This window comes from Parasteatoda tepidariorum, chromosome 9 (genome assembly GCF_982258835.1).
Source record: "Parasteatoda tepidariorum strain Cologne lab strain chromosome 9, Ptep-v5.0, whole genome shotgun sequence".
In the NCBI taxonomy this organism is placed as follows: domain Eukaryota; kingdom Metazoa; phylum Arthropoda; class Arachnida; order Araneae; family Theridiidae; genus Parasteatoda; species Parasteatoda tepidariorum.
The window spans coordinates 65106455-65128205 of NC_141763.1; the positions used below are offsets into that span (position 1 = coordinate 65106455).

At 24.9% G+C, this 21751-nt stretch overlaps 1 protein-coding gene across 4 annotated transcripts in view; it reads right to left on the bottom strand.

Annotated features, from left to right (window-relative positions):
• Nucleotides 1-461: 461 nt before the first annotated feature.
• The window catches only part of RhoGAP68F (Rho GTPase activating protein at 68F), a 31894-nt gene continuing 10604 nt past the window's right edge, over nucleotides 462-21751 (bottom strand). For all 4 annotated transcript variants that reach the window (XM_087152031.1, XM_071186673.2, XM_016059647.5 and 1 more), the window contains exons 3-13: nucleotides 19998-20228; nucleotides 16923-17010; nucleotides 15601-15732; nucleotides 13610-13696; nucleotides 13004-13102; nucleotides 10711-10824; nucleotides 7413-7489; nucleotides 6374-6451; nucleotides 6167-6295; nucleotides 3185-3291; nucleotides 462-1247 (exon numbers count right to left, since the gene is read on the bottom strand). In XM_087152031.1, the coding sequence (XP_087008157.1) occupies nucleotides 1077-1247; nucleotides 3185-3291; nucleotides 6167-6295; nucleotides 6374-6451; nucleotides 7413-7489; nucleotides 10711-10824; nucleotides 13004-13102; nucleotides 13610-13696; nucleotides 15601-15732; nucleotides 16923-17010; nucleotides 19998-20226 (1311 nt within the window). In that variant the 5' untranslated portion in view covers nucleotides 20227-20228 and the 3' untranslated portion in view covers nucleotides 462-1076. The remainder of the gene's footprint in view (nucleotides 1248-3184; nucleotides 3292-6166; nucleotides 6296-6373; nucleotides 6452-7412; nucleotides 7490-10710; nucleotides 10825-13003; nucleotides 13103-13609; nucleotides 13697-15600; nucleotides 15733-16922; nucleotides 17011-19997; nucleotides 20229-21751) is intronic.

The window sequence follows — 21751 nt, forward strand, 5'->3', positions numbered from 1 at the left end:
ATAAATAATAACATTTTGATTAAGTAATTTTTAGGAAAAATTATTTTATCAAAATATTGTTCTTTGTAATCACAAATCAGTAATTTTCTGAGGCATACATTTTATCTAATTATCAACATGAATGGAAAAAATTAGTTTAGTAAACTATAAATGTTTTAATTAAAGAACATAAAACTATTTAAAAAAAAATTATTTTTTTTTAAATATATGCTTTAATTGCAGTCAAAAGCTTGGAAAAGTTATACTTAATAACTTTTGTCAGTAATATTCCAAAAAACTTACTATAAGTTATTAAATGTTAATTTTTTACTAATTTTCAATTAAAAAATAAATTTTTTCTTTTAAATTGACCTAATTATCACTAGAAATTCATAAAACTATTAATTGCAATAATCACTAAGTATGAATTTTGCATAATTAAAAAATTATGTTGGAGAATTTAACTTGAAAAGGACTACTCATTCTCAGACCTCAACTTAAAACCCTGAAATGCATAATCTTACTAAATTTGTCTAAACACATATGAAAAACATTTTATTATAAGAAATTTATATTCTTATTGATAACATATCTACAAATTCTGAATATTCTTTTTACACTAAGTTTAAACAGTAAATTTTTCATTTTCATATTTACAAAACCACTAGTAGTTACAGCAACATTATGAATAACTCTTTTTCACACATACATACAAAAATACCTATAGGTTAATAGTTGGGTATTCTTAAATTAATGATATGCATAAAACACACATACACTAGAATTTATTATACACAGAAACCAATTGCCACTGAATACACCTTGAGCAAAAGTCATTTCCATAGACAATGACTTTTAAAATCTGTGAATGCACTGCATATTTTGTAACTGATACTTCTGTATCAGAAGCAGTAAAAAGAGATATCCTAGAACCATCAAGACTTACAACTATAATTGAAATGCATGGTTGGAAACACAAACAAGTGTTAAATATCAGACACAGAGTTGAATCAAGTCCCAGTTAAATTTCATAGCACCTTTTAATAATATACTTCATTTCATATTAATACCTCTGTATTAAAAACACTTCAAAGTGATCATTTTGAAAAAATTAAGTCATTATACTTAAGGAGGAACTCTGTGAAGTGGTTTATTTTCGTGATGGAGAAGAGGGATGCTTGTTTGTTCCGGGCCCACAACAAATTAGGTCCAAAGACAATAGCAAGATTGGATGCTGTCATTTTGTTTAAATCACTGCGATCAATGACCTAACAATGACAGACATGTTATTAATGAAACATAAAATTAAAAGAAGACAAACAAACAAACAAAAATAAATATTGAAATCAGTCTTTTAATAAGAAGGTAAATTGAATACCAATTAAGCCAGCTTTTATTTCTATGATCAGTAAAATAACAAATCTAGTTAGTTCAATTATGACATTTAAGAAAATTAAAAAAGCCCTAAAGATTTTTTTTACAAAAAGATTTATAACATTTAGAATTTTAAAAAAAATATTTACATAATTAGAGACTAAAAGAAAAATTTATTCAAGTATTTCTATTATTTAAATATACAGTACAGAACCCGTTATCCGAAAATCTGAAAACCAAAAAACCGGAATGAAATTCGATAAATTTTCCCGTCATTTTTTTAAAAAAATGTTTTTTTCCTCTTAAGATTTTAGGATTTTTCTTTCTTTTTTGAAAGATGTTTACCTTACCATCATTTTGGAAATAATCATTAGTGTATTACTTCATCGTTTTTTCTTCTTTTTAAGATTAATTCCAAATATTTTTGTCTTTAGTTGGGTTTAACAATAAAAAAAAAGGGCTTTCTGTAGCGATTCAGAAAACCGGAAAAATCAGTTATCCAGAATAGCGATGGTCACGATCATTCCGGACAATCGGTTCCCTACTGTATTTGAAATTTTTACTTTCAAAATTACATATTTTCTAATGGATATTCAAAGATTTCCATTTTAAAAACCAGTAAGCTTAAAAAAATTTTTGAAAAATATTTATTCATTTAGGAATTAGAGTAGTGTGACAAATTTTCCTCTTTCCCCCACTACAGCGCCTCTGGCGGTGAACTAAGACAGTCTGCTAGGAACCGCCGTATAATAGGGACGTTTAATTCGAACCCTTTACCCCCTCTTCCAAATTCTTGTATTTCATTTTTTTTACTCTTGTTTCATTTTATGTGTGTTTTATATGCGTGTTCAATAAATATTTAGAGTTAGTTAATTACTGGCCTTTCATTATTTATGTGAATTGGTAAAAATACAAATAAACCAAGACTTCCCCTACAGTAGTAATTCTTTTTTAAATATATTACCATTATTTAAATATATGAGAAATTTTAATTTTAAAAATAGCATATTTTAATGAATTTTTAATTAAGTCCAATGGGAACTGTTTGGTATGTGTTGGTATGTACAACACCTTAATCGTATCACTGAATTTGTCAAAAATTCTTCGTGCCATACCAAACAATAATAAAACAATTCTCACCGACTAAAATTACTATTGAATATGATACTTTATTGATTAATTAATTTCAAAGTTTCTAACTTTTAGAATTTTCTAATAAAATCAGATTGTTAATATAACATAAATACATCTCAAATGAAGAAAAATTTCAAACAAAACCTTACATAGCTTATGATTTTATGAAGTTAAATTTATTGAATTAAAATTATATGGCAATGCTCAGAATTTTTTTAAAGTTTTATTTTAGTATATTACATGAAGAATTTTACATATAAATAAGAATTGAAACAGCCAATAAGCAGTTTGAGGATATAACAAAATTAATTTTTTGTTCTGTCACACTAGCAAAACCAATCAAGTTTTAAGGAAACTGAGTTAAAACTGGATTTGAAAAGTTACATTTAAAAAAAAATTGCTGTATCATAAAAATATTTTTTCCCCCAGGTGAATACATCTGCAATTTAAAAGAAAAAACTTCAAACCCATAACCATCAAGGCTTCTTGTCTCAAATTTGGAGAATCTAAAACCATGATTATTTTTTAACACAATATTTAAATTATTTTTTTTATTTATTTAAAAAAAATCTTAATTTTAGAAAAAATTTTACAATACACAATTTTTATGGCAAACATAAGAAAAAGTTTTTGTATCTTTTAATTAGTATATTTTATTGAAATTGTACCAAAAGGATTAAAAATCATATGCAATTACCTTTGCTAGAAACTCAAACAGATAACATAACACTTCATAGTTGTCCTCAGGAAGTCTGTGCAAAATGAGGGATTTGGCAACAGGTAATTTTTCAATTGAAGTTAATTCTGAAATTAAGATAAGACATAAAACGTCACGAAATATATTTACAGAAAAAGTTGTCTGCCAGATATAAAAAAAAAATAAAATAGGGCTAATAAAATAGATTCAATGAGCTAAGAAAGAGTAAACTTTTGCCAAATAATATTTTTTGATAAAATAAAACAACAAAATTAGTTGTGAGGAAGATGCAAAAATAAAGCACTGAACAAGTTAATAAAAATTCTAGTTATAACCCTAACAAACCACTTTTACATTTTTTTTCTTTCAGTGATAAACTTAGATTAAACTATGATAAATTAAAATGTAACATAGTCAGAATGTTAAAAACACTTCTTATATGATAGTAATAGTAAATATGATAGTAATAGATGTGATAGTAAAAAAAAATTCTGTGCTCAAAAATAATGAGATTAAGATATTTAGACATTTCAACAAAAAAAAGTTCTTCAACAAATATCAAACATATGACAGTTATTAACAACTATAGCCTACTAAACAGTAACATTGTCACTAACAATAAATAATATATATGATGCAGTCACGAGTATAATTCATAATAGAATAAGTCTTCAAAAGTTGAATCTATGACAGTTATTCACAATAATGCCCTGACATATTCAAAAACATGAAACATATATGAAAAAGTCACAAATATTAATTATTGATAATAATAATTATAGATTATGATAATATGATTAATAACAAAAATTATTATCAAATACGACATTACAAGAATTATTGATAATGATAATTATTGGATATATATAATCAAGATTACTGATTACTTTTATTTTGGGAAACAAAAATATTAATGTAAATGAGTTAAACTGTGAAAACGTCGAGACATTAAATATCATTCATGATGTATATTGCTATAAAGTTCTGATAATGCTATGCACCAGAGTTAGCCGTTGATTACAGTAATCGATTACACAGTAATTGATTACAGATAATTACAAGTACAATCTTGATTACAAGTAATCATAATTTTGGATTACATCAGAGTTGAGCAAAAATGCAATCGATTACATTTTTCTCTTACAGTAATCAATTGCTTGTAATCATGATTACAAATTTTGATTACAACTGTAATTATGATTACAATACTCAATTATCAATTACTTGTAATAATGATTACAATACACAATTACAGTTATCAATTACTTGTAATCATGATTACAAACCAGGGTTGGCAAGGTTTAGGACAGAATGGATTAATCCACGGTTTAAACCGTGCTGTCCAAAACCCCTTTGTCCAAAACACTTTTACACAAATTACGTCACAATTTTATCTGAACAATATTTAAGAGGTAGAATAAACATAGAGCTGAAAACATATTGATAATTAAATATACTAGAGAATATTTGTTTTTAAAAGTATAATGTTTTATTAATATTGCTTGACTCTTCAATTTAAACAAAGGAAGATTAATCAGTAATCAAGTTCAATTGGTCCTCTTATTCAACAGTATATAACTGAAGTTTGGCCTCGCCATACAGGTTAAAATATTAGGGACTAAGTGCTTGGTTCGTCATAAACAGGTTTATTTATCTATAGTACTATTCAAGAATATTTTTATTTCATTCATGTTCAATTCTTTTAGCATAGTGGTGATACATCACCAGTGTCAGTAACTGAAACTGATGTTATGCCCTTCAAAACTGTTAATACATTTTTCAGTTATTTTGTATTTTCAATTTAAACTAATATATTTATATTTAAAAAAAATTTTTTTTTAAATAGATGTCTTTTTTATCATCCTGTGATGCAGAAATTATAAAATTTTTTTAAAAAAAATATTGTGAAAAATAAAAGGTTAATTTTTGAACAAATTTAGTATTTTTTTTTAAGAAAAATTATTATTTTTTAATATTGCCATATTTATCCTTATGCAAAAATATTATTTATCAGTATTAAAAGCATATTTATATTTAAAGGATTAGGTATTCACTTTTGTTGTTCAATGAATTGTGGAGCTTCAAAAATTATATACCTTTTCCTATTATATTATATTACTTTCTTTTAATAAGTTATAGTAATTGTATAAAAAATATCAAATATTTATTGATACATGTAATTATTATGTGTACAATGGTTAAACCTATAGAATTTTTACCTTTTACCAAAGTTCAAGGTTTTGGACACTTTAAGATAGTTTAGGACAGTTTAACCAGTTTAAGACAGTAAAACCCACGTGTCCTGTCCAAAACCAGTTTAGGATGTCCAAAACCCCAACCCTGTTACAAACATTCATAATTTTGATTAAAACTGTAATCATGATTAACCAATTACTGTAATCAATTGTTGTAATCGTGATTACAAGTAATCAAAATATAAGATTATATGTAATTACGATTGCATGTGATCTAAATATAGGATTACAAGACTATTGTATACTTATATATGGTTATATTTTACAGTAGATAGTATAATGCAACGTATAATGATACATTTTGTACGTATTTACATACAGCGTACATACGAATGAATATAACTAAAATGTATGCACATAAGTATCTGTTTAATGCATATGTAGATAAATATATATGTAGGAATACTGTAGTTACACACTCATATACATGCACTTATATTGTGTGTATAAAATATGTATGTATACAACATAAGTGTATGTATATGAATATAAGTGTATGTATATATACAATATAAGTGTATGTATATATACATACGATATACATATGTAATCGATTGTAAATTATTGTCAAAAATGTAATCGGTTACATTTTTGTCCAACTCTGCTATGCACTATAGCTTACTATACTTAAAAACAATGCAGTTAATTTTAAAAAATGTAAATAAAAATAATGAACTAATTAAAAACCATTAAAATTTTTAAAGATGCAAAAAAAATATTTATATACCTTGAAAAGTCATAATTTCCTCGTATAGTTCAAATGTTAGAATAGGCTCTTCTAATTCTCTCAAGAAAGTCTTTAATATCACAGCAGGAACATGGATATCTCCATAATCATCAAAATTTACAGGTTTACCTTTAATGAGAGCACTGTATGAGATGTATTGACTTTAAAAGCAAAATATAAATGTCTTACAGAATTTTTTTTTTTTACCTTCATCAAATAGACTCTGAACTTCTTGAACAATTTTTGTGTTGGCTGAACGTCTGAATATTCCTTCAGTCTCCAGAGCTAAAAATAAATAAAAAAATCAGTGAAATATAAGATAATCTCAAATTTTCAATAATGGAATGAAAATTACTTTTTAAGCTTTAAAATAAGATAGCCAAGCACTATCTTATTTTAAAGCTGCTTATCCCATGTCTTGCAGCTTATGAAATTTTTACTTGAACTTCATGTTTAAGTATAAAATGTTGATGCTAAGTACACTTCTAACCAGGACTACTAAAACATATTAAGTAGAGTTTAATATTCAAAACCAATGAACTGATTAAGTGATTTGAATCATTTTGAAATTGACTGAATCATTTGATTTAAATCCTCATTTGATTTATCTCTATTGAATCCCTGTTTTGCATCAGAACAGAGTAAAATAAAATAACTTATAATCCCTTTAATTCAGAATTAGTACATTTACTTATTATGAAGTTATTGCTAATAGTTCTTAATTAAATTTTCATGGAAAAAATTTCACAAAAAATAGTTTTCAAATTTTATTTCTATGTTTATTTCTTTTTTCAAGCAAATTCAATTATTCCATTTCTTTTATTGATTAAACTAAAAAAAAAAATATACAGCAGCTTTGCTGCTTTTTTTGAAAGCAATACCACAAATAAAAAACAATTAAATGATATAAAACATTAGAAAATTAACATTAAAATTAACTGTAAAAGCACTAATATAAAATATTTTTAAAAATTTATATAGCAGCTTTATTATATTTTTTAAAATACCACTAACAATTTTTATTTTAATCATTGTAAATTTCTTTTTAAAATTATACTTAATAAAAAAAATTTATAATACGTATTATATTATTAATAATACAATATTTAATAATACAATATTTAATAATAAAAAAATAAAGACGGCAGAAAACCAGCAACTTATTTTATTGGGTGTTAGAGTGCTTCAAAAATTATAAGACAACTTTAAACTAAAAATAAACATCTACAAAATAATAAATACATACCATTATCATTATCTAAATATTCTATACAATCTCTCATTACACGGGGAATGGTATCACCTTTGCTGTGTTCTTTAATACTAAAATTTAAAAATAAAAAAAAAACTCAATTATAAATATTTTGAAATATTAAACAAAATGTATTTCAAGAGGTAGCAATAGATGTAAAATAAACAAAATATGTATCAAAAAAATTTAAGATACATTAAAAATTCTTAGATAAATGAAAATAAATGGTTGTGCAATTAGGACTGGGCTATAAATCGATATATCGCGACATATCGATTTAACGCCTATATCGGCAAACCGATACAGCAACTTTCATTCCAAGCGATACATCAGAAATCTGATTTAAGCCGTCGAGTGAAGAAGACGATATAACGATATAGCGATACACGCAAGGACTTTCTCTTACGTTCCGATGCCAACTCGCGCTGTGGAAGACGATATTGTTTCGTTATGTTGAGACGGCCTTGACTGATGAGCGGTAGAATCAGAATCACTTTTGAGACCTTATATCGTTATATCACATGTTCGTTTTCGCACCTTCGCGATTTGAAATCGTTTCTTGTAGATTATTTTCAATGGGATTAACTTCGTGATCGCCGTCGTAACCTTGTTCTGAACGCAATCTATTATTGAAAAGAATTTATAAAGAAAAGTTTCTTCATTAATTAGGTAAGTTTTTTATTTATTTTCTGACAAAACTTTTTTTATATTTTTAAATGTGAAAATTATCGGAAATCTAATTTAAGGCACCCATAAGGAATTAAATTACAAAGTAAATAAATTTGTTAGATTATTTTTTTACTTTCTTTTAATTTATTAAAAACCTTTCGGATAAAACTTCTAATAATTTAATGGGCTTCTATTACTGATTTTAAATTTATAAATCTTGAGTTGTTTTTATTTTTAGAAATAAAGTTAAAACAAAACTTATTTTTTGGACATAAGTCAATAAACTTTATTTGTTCAAAAGAATTTGAAAAGTTTGCGAATTTTATTCATTTTTTTTTTTTTTTTTTTATCAATTACTACTTCGTTTTATTAGAGAGTAAAATCATTATTTTTTCTTAATTTTCGTTTTATATTATTAGTTAATTAGCTAAATATATTACCGAATATCACAATTCTTTTGTTTTTATTTTTAAGAATTTAATTAAGAAACTTTGCCTTACTTTGTTTTTCGTTCATAATTCGATCATTATTTAATTTAATTTAATTATTTATATGAAATAATAATAAAAATAGTGTTTAAGAAGCATTTTTTTCTAAAATTTATTTAGCTCTTTGTTTTAAGCATACAAATAATTTTTTAACGAACTTATTTTTTAAATTTTGCTCCTATGCTGTTAGGTAAATATATTGATAAATTTCACTTTTATTTATTTTTTTATTTTTAAACTAAGAAATCTTTTGTTATTTGCGCGATCATTTTTAGAAAATATAACAAAATTTGTGTTTACTTCTTCATTAAGAATTTGAACATTACGATCGAACTTAATAATTCTGTAATTATTTACGCATAATAGTACAAGCAAATATTGATTTGTTAAAAAAAGTTTCTTTTTTTAAAAAAAAAAAAAAATATTTTTAACACTTTGTTTTAAGTGTATAATGAATTTCTTAACAAACTTTTTTTTAAATTTTTTAAATTTTCTTTCAATAATTTCAGCTAGATATCTTTATAAAATTCCCTTTTTATTTTTAAACTGAGAAATCTTTCAGAGAACGAAAATTTTAAGAAATTATTACAAATCTTATGTTTACTTTTCAGTTTAAAATTCGAACATTTTTAATTTTAAACTTCGGCTTTTAGTCAATCTAACTTTTATTTTAATTAAAATATATTTTGAAATTTTAAAATCAGCTTTTGTTTAATAACAATTTTTTTTTCATTAAGGGTGTTTTAGGGGTTAACTTAAATTAAGACTGCTTATACCTTATAAGCGATAAAGAAGTGCAAATATTTCATTCTGTATCTACACACATTTTTTCAATAAATATTTTAAGTAAGATTTGCACATCTTAGTCAATTTATTTAATATCTTTCTTTAGCAAAACATATATATTTTCAAATTTATAAATTGATTTAAATCAATATGCGTTTGAAGTCTTGATAGAAATCTGACTTTCTGTGCCTTAAAGTAAATGAAATTCAAAAATACTATATCGCGATGCAAAACTGACGATATATCACGATATATAATTTCTAATATCGCCCAGTCCTATGTGCAATAATTTTAAGATTAAAATAATATTTGTGACAAGGGTAGATATTCTAAATTTATTTTATCCACAAAAAATTAGCACATAAAATTTTACCAAAAACATACTTGTAAAATTGAAAATTTTCTAAAAATATCAAATGATCAAAACATTTTTGGCATAATTTTATACTTAACATGAAATGTTTTTCTCTAAATAAAATTCTGATTTTTTATAGTACATAATACTTTCATGTGCTTTATAACAATAGGGAGTTACGTATATTCAGCAGATTTTAGTTTGTAGATATCTTGTTTAAAACCACCAATGTGACAAATGTTCTTTAATAAATACCTCAATAAATGTAAAATTAGTTTATGCACATTTTTAGTTTAGTAGCCTTTTTAGTCTGAACTATTCCAACAGATAGATACATAATAAGCTTAAATCTTTAAAGAATGATGCAGCTTAAACATTTTTCTATACTAAAAAACAAAAATTTCTACTCACTTCATACTTAACAAGGCTATTAATTTATCACTGAGTAAAATAAAATAATTTATATCACACAAAACTCTTTTATAAAAAAAATAAAACTTAAATTTAAAATTATATAACGAAGTTCAAATACTTTAAGCAAATAAACAATATTACATTTTAAAAAAATATTAATTTTGCTACATTATATTATAAAAAATTTTCAAAATTTAAAATTCAAAATATACTGGAAAAAAAATTTTTTTTTACTTAATATTATTTATGTTATTTTTATACTCAATGTTAACTTAATTTATGTTTACACAAACCAATATAGAGTTACTAATTTTTTCTGATTTAATTGGCACAAGCTATAATCATTTATCAAACATAAACCAATTATTTTTACTAAATAAATTAATGAGATCAAACTGGTTTGAACATTGAAAACTAGAGTTTGAATATTGTGACTCTCACATAAAATAAAATTAAATCTATAAAAATACTAAAACCAAATACTTGAAGCAAATGATAAATATAATACCTTAATGAAACAATTTGAAGAATTTTGTAACAACAATAAATGTAAGACTTGATAAGTACTGTAATTACTTACTAAGACAGTGGCACTCTGAATTGTTGAGTTTCAAAAGATGGCAAATTTGTATGAAACGAACTAGAGGATGATAATTTGGAATTTTTAGTGGCAGCTACAAGTTTTTTGTCATGCCTAGATGAAATATTATGAAATTAAAAAATTTTATTGCATTTAGAAAACAATATTAATAGTAATTACATTTAAATTATTGAAACAAGTACATTTGCTCAATAAATAATTAATATACTGAATGAATAATGAACATGTTTAACAGTGGATGTTTACAGCTAAAAACTTTTTCTCTACAGCATCATAAAAAAAAAATATTTAAAACTATATTTTTCAGGTAGACCAAAAAAAATTTTTTTTGTTGCCAAACCTAAGATAAAAAAAAGTTTGGCGTATAACTTTTTATCAAGGTAGGAACAATTTCAGTGTAGACATCACTGTTTTATCAAAGTAGGAAAAATTTCATTTTGCAATGCACCCATCATTCTAAGTCTGAACGAAAATAAAACTAGTTTTTTTCTTTCTAGTTTACTCAAAAAAAGCAGTTTCTTACATTTAGTGTTAAAATGTAGTGTTTAATATTTTCTTCCTTTTAATTTTACATCGGAAAACTGATCAAAATTTCTTTTAGCGACAAAATAAGGACCCATTTTATTTATACCATTTAACCATTATATATTTAACTTGAATGGACAATTTTTAAAAAAATCTTAATGCATTCAGAATCTCTTAAAATTCCCAGAAAACATTGTTACTTTTCTAAGAGTTCTAATTAAGTTACTTTTAAGCGAAAAATGCTTACTTTCGTTTCGATCTGAAAAGGAGAGTCACGTGATAATTCACAAACTGATATCACTTGTTTGTTTACAATTGCTGTGCTGTGAAAACCATTACGTTCTTGCATTCCTTTGAATTTTCATAATTAAATTCAACTATTTTAGATGGTAAAAAATTATGTGAGAACAAAGATATGTATAATAAATTGTGCCCTAATGTAGCGTGAGCTTAATATAGTATATTTTTACAGTATTGTTAAATTTCAATGGCGCCCACAGAATCATAGTTAATAATTGATGAAATTTTTTAAGTTTTGAAAATTCAGGATTTTTTAAATTAGTAGAAAAAAAAATATTAGAATGAGATATGGATGCCTGATACTACTTGATATAAAATGATGTGTTATAAATTCAAAATAATTTTGTTCCTTCATTCTCTAAACCATGCTAATCTTAATTTTTAAATATCTTAATCTTAAGTTTCAAATTCCTTTTGAAGATTTAGTTTCAGGTTAATTAAGTAAAGGACATGCCGAACCAATTTTTCATAAAATAGTTTTTAATTTTGAAAATGTAGAAAAGCTTAAGTTATTGATTTTTTTATCTATTTAATCTAGTTTAAATGTAATGCAGAGAAATATATTTTAAATATAGCAGTGACCTTTCAAAAACTTATAATCCCAGCAAAACTTTTAATTCCTACTTTTAAAAAAAACCTTTTTAAGTTAAAAGAGAAAAAAGAAATTAATATTTTCCAGTAGATTTTATTTACTTTATTTTAATTGTGTCAATCAATATTATAAGAGCATTGAATTCAAGCACATGCATTTATTTAGTTTGATACAACAGAAACAGGAATTAAGTTTTATAAATACATATAAAAAAAATTATTCGCCATAACAAAATTCCTAATTACTCAAAGAATAAAAGTGGTAAGAAAAGATATACGCTTAGCCTAATGATATTCGCTGAAATTATGTGACTAAATTAAAATGCATTAAGTGAAATTTTAAGTATAAACACATAGATTGTGGAAATGATGATGATGGAGAAATATATTTCAATGGACTAGATTCTTGATAGTGTTAATAATCGAATAAGTTAAGATTGAAAATAAAATAAAAAGTTATGAGATGCTTAATTGTCCACTGGCATCAGATACAGAGCTTTAATTGAACTTTCAATATTCTAGCTATTTGGAACTGGTTAAAATTTCAATTAAGCATAAATTTTATTTGGTGATAAAAAGTCTACCTATATGATCAAATAATTGAAATTTGCATTGTCATTTAGAACAGAGCTCCAGATACATTTTGAGCATATTTAGCTTCTGATGATAAATTCTGCTAGTAACAGTAAGTAAATGATTAAAACTTTTATTATTGTTTGGTTTAGGAGCTCAGTAGATATTTGTGTTCTAACAAGTCGTAAGGTATCTAAATTTCAATTACAAAGTTCTATCCCAGATAGACACTAAAACGAGTTAATAAAAATGTAATAAAAAGAGTTGAAAAATGAATACTTACTCTAACACTGGTTTTGGAATGGCAAGTTGATCAAAATGCAAATGTTGTTTTAACTCATGAAGATAATTCACATACATCACTTTCTTTCCAAATTTAGCACTATAAAAATGATATAACAAGTTAAATTGATAAAGAGTACAAAATTAATTGAATAAAGATAGAACATAAAAATTATTAATTTTTAAATACAATCTAGTTTAGTAAAATACACGCAATGAAAATGCACAAATTTGATTGCAAATATTACAAAACTAAATGATACCAAAAATTATAAATTATTAACTGCTTATTAACAATAGTAAAATAATATAGTTCATTGATTTTCCTTTCTACAATGCATGAGCAAATATTTATTTTAAAAACTGCCATTTAAATATTTTTTTCATATTTTATAAAAATCTTGTCACAAAACACCAAAATTAATTTTTTTAGCAACAGTCAAAGTACCATTTGGATTATGATCAATTAACTTTTCCCCTCATTTTTTAATAATTTAACCCATTAACAAACCTCAAATATGTTAAAGATCTTAAGGGGATGAAAACTTAAAATGATCAAATTTTATAAAACAATTATAAAAGAAATAATTTAAAGTAAATAATGTACCTAATTACAGGCTTAAAGAGTCTCCACACAAAGCGAATGAAATTTGTGGGGTGGACTAGATACAAAGCTTTTAAATTCTTCTTATACCTATAAACAAGTAATAAAATTATACAATATACAATTTCTAGAATATACAATTAATGAATAGGAAAAACATAGTTTTTAAATACGAAAAAGACAAAAACTTCTCCATTAACTTTTTAATTGAAACAAACATATAATTAAATATCCATAACTTTTTTTCTTTCAAACAATTACAACAGCATGGTTCTACAAACAGTAACTGTCAAAAGTGGTTCAAAGTAAAAAAATAATTTCTACTTACAGTATTTGCAAGAATGAATTTATTTTAATATATAAAAAAAAGGTTCTTAAACACTGAACTTTCAAATGATCACCTAGTATTCACAACATGCTGAAGTAAAAACAATTTTCTATTAATTTTTATAACATTTCATCTTCAACAGTAAACTCTCTGTTGAACTTTGTCAAATTTCAAACCTGCAGAGTGATTTGAACTAAGTTAATACTGCTTAAAACTTTATTAAAAGAAAATGCTTGCGCTGAATAAAACAAAAATAGTTGGGTTTAGATTAAATATTATACTATATAGTCAAATTTAAAAATAAAAAAAATGCACAGAAATAATTACACTTAAAAAAAAAAAATTTTTAAATCAAGCAGAATATGGTTTCTTTAATCAGGATTAGTTTTAAATTTAAATTTAAAAAAAAACTGAATTTTATACCAGAATTTCTGAAAAATTTACACAAAAACAAGTAATCCTTCAAAAATTGCATTTATTTATATAGTTGTGAGATTTTTTTTTTTACAAAAATAAATATAAGTTCTAAAGTTATAGCAAATATTAAAATGATTTTAAAATTATCCTTCTTAGTAAAAGGCGTGCAAAATTGAATCTAGCAGTATTTAACTTTTAAAATCTCTTGCCATTACACAAATCAAATAAAAAGTTTAATTGCATAGAGTTTCGTTAAAATTCTTTAAACCATTTTAAATGGGTTAAAATTTCACTACCATGAAATGAAACATATTTTAAAAGAAATCAATAAAGAATATGAAGATCTTGGTAACAAAGACAGATAAAAGATTTACATAATTCTTCAAACCAATACAAATTTCTTTTTTCTCTTCAAATTAGAAAAACTGATGATTTACCAAGTACACAAAAAAATTACTACTACTTTAAAAAGTAGCAGAAAATGAAGAAAAAAATTAGTAAAATTGAATAAAGGTGTGGGTAAAAGAAAACGAATTTATCATACATGATTTTGATCAAACAAAAATTTTTCCAAACTTAGTTTTGTGAGAAAATGCTATATTTTGCACAAAAAACCAGTAACAGCAAACAATCCCTTATGAAATTGGCAAAAGAAGATATGCTCTGATGAAGTAAATGTTCTCCAAAAGAATGTTCACCAAAGTGAATGTTCTTAAACTATTCACTTTTTAAAAAAAAGGTAAAATTTAAGCATTAAAAAAAGAAACATTTAGCCTAACATTAAATAATAAATTTTTTCTTCAAACAAAATAAAATGCAGCAAAGTTTTCTCAAGTTTGCCTCATTAAAAAATTTCTAAAGTTTAGACTTGTACAAAAATATAGCTTGAATAAGGCCAGAGATGACTATTGGATAAACTAATTAACAATGAAAAATCTACTGTTAAAAATATATTGAATTTCGTCAATAAATGTTTTTTAAACCTGTAATTATCAATTCAGCATAGGACCTTGTGGCTAGCCTGATTTTTCCATAAGATTCAAAGGAAAAGCACTAAATGGTAAGAATTTTTTTTTTTAAAGTTTGCTTAAGTAGTTCAATAAATAAATGGCTACAATCTGGAAAACATATAATCATCTTACATTTTCTCAATCCAAAAGCAACAGAAAGTGCATTGAAATATTACTCAATAACTTATATATCATCATTATTACAATTTGAAATATTGATGCCTTAATTAATAACTTACTTTCTGTCAAAAGCTTTATAGGCATCCCACAACCAACTCAGTGGTAATTTATTTTTGCTGTTTAATCCATAGTGAAAATAAACAAGTGTGTAATCAGCTTCAACAAATTGATCCAATGTGTGCATAAGGTATCTAAAACAGATATCATAGTTTCTTACTTATGCAACAAAAGAATCTATATTATAGTCAATTTAATTAAATTTTGTAAGCATGTAAGAGAAAGACCAAACTAGTCTATGCTATCAGCAAAATATTTAAACCATGTAATAAAAATAAGTATAACTGATGCTCTAATTTCTGTTGTATTCTAGTGAAAAGCTCAAAGGTGTATTGTCGCATATTTCTTTAAGATTTTGTTTTACTATCTATCAATAAGGACGATTTTATTAATTTTTATTTACAATAAAAAAAAACAGCAACACCTTATATTTGTTTAGAACCAAGGCCAAAAAACATTGAAACTCTATAAAAACATTCTTTTTAATATTCAAACAGAATTATGGAATTCTGAGTATGAAAGCAATGAAAAAGCTAACAATTTGAGCTCAACTTATTGAGCTCATTGTAAATAAAATATTGTAAATAAAAAAATAAGTAGAAAAAGTATACAGAAAAACATTGTTGATGAAAAATTAGTATAAATGAATGAAGGATAATGAACTATTGTTGCAATAAAATTAAAGAATACTTTAAATTTTTTTTAAAAAAATATCAAAGATTTTATTATTGACTCCAGTACAAAACATTAAAAAAGGAAGAAAAAAAAGAAATTACATTAAGTATCTAAAAATAGAAATCGCTTTAAATGATTTTTTACAAAACACCAAAGTAAGTTATCAATTCTAAATTCTATAAAACATTCTTATTTCATTAAAAATGCTTGTAAATTTCTTCCAAAAAGAAACTGAATGGAAGATATTACATCTGGATGAAGACAAGTCAAGATAACATCTAATTAAAAGGCAATAATTACAAATAATTAAAGTTTTGGATAAAGAGAAAAGTAAAATCAAGTAAAACTTCTATAAGAAAATAATTAATGCGGGTAAATCCTACATGAACAACAGATAACATATTCAAATGAAGATGAAAGATACCAAGACTATTAAAACTACTACATTTTAAAAAATTTATATACATGACTATACAAGATTATATAGTTAAAAAAACCTTAAGAAATATTAATTACTCACTGTATTAAATCTAGCATTATAAATATCATCAAATTGGAAGATTTTAAAAATTTTCACAACATTAGAATATTGGACAAAAAAAATTTTACACATCAATTTTAATTATTATAAACATTTAAATATAATTACCTTAAAAATCTAGCATGATTAAAAGCCTTGTTTGATGGCAATTTACAGGCTGATATTACTATAACTTTACGACCATATGAATCATCACCTGAAACAGAAAAAAAAAATTATAAATGAATTATCCAAGGAGTCTATAACATTATAATGATGAGCCAAGAAAGTTTGACTGAAATGAATTCACTTTCTAAATAGGGATTATGAGATTTTCTTTCAACAAAGATATTTATAGCAATGTCATAGTAGAACCAATAAAAATGCAACTAAATGTAGTTGTAATAAGCATCCTTATAGATTCAGAAAAAAAATCCTTCATAATTTTTTTAATTTAACACTGGGTTAGTGAAAAATTCCAAAAAAACAACAACAAAAAAATGCTTTAGAAAAAAAAATAATAAACAAAATTGTTTAAATAGTAAAAGTTCTTTTCAGTACTTTTAACCTTTTATTGGTACTACTAAGAGTTGGTGTGTTGTGAAACTAATCTCTTTTTAATATAACAATTAATGTCCGATGGCCCATTGACTTGAAAAATATTCTATACATATGAAATTGACAGTGGGCGGGGGTACCCGACACTCTCCTAGGTCAAAAGTAAATTAGGAAAAAAAAACATTTAACACATTTGAGTCTCTGTTTAATAGCGTTTTACTTAGCAATCGACTCTATTTAAAGACAATGTGTTGCAGTTATGACTCTGTCATGGAAAAAAAATCTCCATTTAAGGAAAACTTAGTCTCTATTTAAGGATCAAAATTTTTATAGGTAGATAAAATCTTTATAACAGTTTATTTAACAAAAGCAATTTTTTACAAGCATAAACAGGTTTTTTGTAATGGGGTTACGGAAGACAGGATAGATGTTCAGTTATAGAATTTTTTCAACTATCATGAAGATAATTTAGCAACTGATTTAAAATTGAATTTATTAAGACATTATAAAGGAAAATGAGAATGAATTGAAAATTGAAATAAAAAATGGGTCATCAGTGCCTATTGCAGATGCAATAATTACTATTAATATTTTAAGAAGGTATATTATCTCCTCCAATATAGAAAATAACTCCTTTAATGTTCTCAAGACAGGAAGGAAAAGTTATCAGAATTGTTTTACACCAATCGACAATTTTTTTTAAAATTAATTTTATTCTTGTACTAGTTTATTTCATTTTAGTTATTGTGTTCTTGCATTAATATAATTCATTGAATAGAAAATAAAATTAAAAAATAAACATTTTTAAATTTACTAATTAATTATGAAAAAAATTGACAATCCTAAGCCTGCAAAAGAAAAAGTTTTTCAAATGCTATTTTTCCAAATATTCGGATAAGAATGCAATCTAACTAAGGCGAATTTTTCACACTCTCTGCTAAGTAGGTAAATAGAGAGCCAAATATCTATATAGTTCCATTATCAATGGAAAATAATATATATATATATATATATATATATATATATATATATATATATATATATATATATATATATATATATAATAGAGGCAAAGAATTTTAAAATTTATCATATGTCAAATTTATCAACATAATATTTTCAAAGTCTTAGCTGCACTAATTAATCCTTACCACCAATCGAAAACACTAATAATAAAAAATATATCTATGGATGGTTGACTGAATGTAAACAATAGCAAGCTTCTTAAAACCAGAAGAAATTTAGAAAACTTCCAGGGTATTGCTCTTATGGTATGCTTACGAAGCGATGTATGATAAGGCTCAATATTCAAGGAAGTTTTATTGTGATTTGTGACTAAATTTACGCTTAATTTTGCCATTCATAAAAGTTCTCTGTAATTTACAAATTTTAACTGGTTGTGATCCCAAAACAAATTTAAGAAAAATAATATCAAAACGTAAATGAAGTGTAAGGTTTGTCATGTTTCACATGTTATCTCTTATTTGGCTATGGTTGTGCAAAATGTCACCATTTGTAATTTTTTAGGTTGCATCATAACATGCATGCAGGGTCGGATTAACCTATAGGCCCACTAGGCACGTGCCTAGGGCCTACGAAATTTAGGGGCCTGCGAAAAACTTGGGAGAAAAAAATTTGTTGACAAAAATAATTTAGCTTTAAAAACAACAAGTGTATTTTGCACAAAATTATGAAGATACAAATAAAAATATAATATTTTTTGGTAATAAATTATTTTGCAGAATCTTATGATCTAATATATTACTTTTTTGAGATTTTTGGATTCAACGAAATCTTGTATTATGCTGTCGAATTCCAAACTACGCAAAATGTCGTATTCAATAGACATAAGTGCGAGCGATGCCAAACGATCTTGATTCATTGTTGAACGCAAATAATTTTTTATCAATTTTAATCTGGAGAAAGATCTTTCTCCTTCTGCATTTGATCCAAGAATCGACAAATATATTCTTAATGCAATGTGAGGAAAAGTATTCACAAGTTTATCTTTTAAATGTTATATTTCTACCTTTTTTTTTCTCTTTTAAGTTAGGAGTACCTTTCTTTTTTTTCTTACTTTATGCATTACACTTTTTCCTTGTAATTCGGGTTCGATAAAACATTGATTAACGACACTTTTTGGTCGATCCAGAAAACTGGGAAATTCAGACATCCGGGATAGCGATGGTCTCGAGCATCCCGGATAATTGGTTCTCTACTGTATAAATATTTCTTGTAATTAATCTCACTATCAATTTCACTGTTTTCTTTGCTGGTTTGTTGTTGTATTTTTGACGTGAAGTGTTTACATAGTTATCGATCGAACTAATCATAATGGTATTATCGATATCAACTGTAATATCGGCAGTATGTCGATATTGCAGATAAAGTTCGATAAACAAATTTGTAAATTAAAATCTATATTAATAAAAATGTAAAAAAAAAATATGCAAGAAAATTTTAGCATATATTTTGAAAAGAGGGGAAGGAGGGGAGGGTCCAAAAACGGCTATGCCTAGGCCCTACGAAAGGTATAATCCGGCTCTGCATGCATGTAGTGATCTTCTAATACATTTGTTGTTTGTTTCGTTGAAATTTAAATTAAAGATTAGGAGACTAATAAACAACAGAATAATAGATTTTTACCTGCCACTTCAATTACACCATATTTAGAGATGTCAGAAAAGTCATCTTCTTCTTCATCTTCAACTTTATTGTCATTGTTTTCTTTATAATCTTCATCAAGATCTGGTGGGAAAGCATCTGTTGTACCTAATAGTTCTTCGAAATTATCTTCCATTAGGCCATCTGACATAGGAGACTCTAATAAATCACTATCGGTGTTGACAGTTTCTTTATCATTATCTAAGTCCATATCTACAACAATTTGATGAATATTAGGAAGAGTAAGGAAAAACAAAATAATGACACATCAGAAACCAGAAAACTCATACCAACCCTGAATACTAAAATATTCAAGATAATTCAAAAATTAAAAATACTAAGATGAAAAACAATGCATAGCTATTTATTTATTACATAAATACAAAGCTGATATCATAGAAACACATTTGCAGGTTCAAATATAATATAAATATTAAAAACACTGGCTTAATGCTAAAAAAACAATTTATTTTAACAAATAGATAAAAAAAATTAAAAATTTTGAAAATAAAAAAAGTAAAAAAATTATAGTTTGCAGTAATTAGTGTAAAAGACATGCAGTACCTTCATATGAAATATATAAAATACGAAGATACATGTCCACATTGCCTTTTTGGTAGCAGTAACATGCATATAATTAACATGTTTTACTGCCCCTGTAAATAAGCAATTAATAACATACGAAAATTATATTAACAATTTAAACCAAATATGTTGTTTTAACATTAAAAAAAGCATAGAAATTTTTAAAAATGCAAAAAATTCTACAAAAAATTCTGCTAAAAGTTTAGCTTAAATATATATCAATACAGTAGAGCCCTTATTTAACGAGAACTTGGATTTAATGAATACGTCGTTGGTATAATGTTAAATATATTGGAGCATACCTCACTTTTGACAAACAAACCCGAGTTTTAGCGAGCAACATTTTTATGGTTTGTGAAATTTCTACTTAATTTCAATTATCCAATTAAGCTAATCCCTCCTTGAATTTTTTTTTTTTGTTGATGTTTTTAGAGTCAATTTTTTTTTGTCCACATTTTTCAGATGAACTTTGAACTTTTATGATTTTTTTCACTTACCCATTTTTTACAAATACTACGTTGTAATAAGCAAATATTGCAATCCTTACACACTCGATATAAGCGAGTTTGATTGTATATTTTTTTTTCTGCACAGAAGAACGATTTTTATAATTATAAAACAAATTATATTAACTAATGTTTTAAAACAAATTTTTATATCTATTTATACATTTTTATATTTTTACAAAAATAAAAATATTTTGATATAAAAATGTTAATGATGCAGCCAATAATTTTTGCGTTATTCTAAGCCGAAAAAATAAGAATATTTTTTAAGCTGTGAAATTCAATTGTGCAAAAACTGTAAACAGAAGTAGTATGATCTTTTTTAGAGTCGCACATTCTTATGTCTCAAAATGAGTAAAAACTCTTCATTTGTTTTAATTTCAATATACTTTTGTAGTAATTAAATATTCAAATTGATTTTTTTTCTTCTTTTTGGTGTTTTCGATGTAAACGAAAAACTAATCAAAGTAAAATTATAATTTCTTGCAACCATGTACTCTTATGACTGCCATGACTACTCTTTCATTACAATTAAAGTTTTTTCCCTCCCATTTTTGAAATCTTTAATTTCATAAAGCGACCAAAACTAGCACTTTTCACCAAATGTGAAGATGTAGGCATGTAGCACTGCAAGCAAGGCAGTGG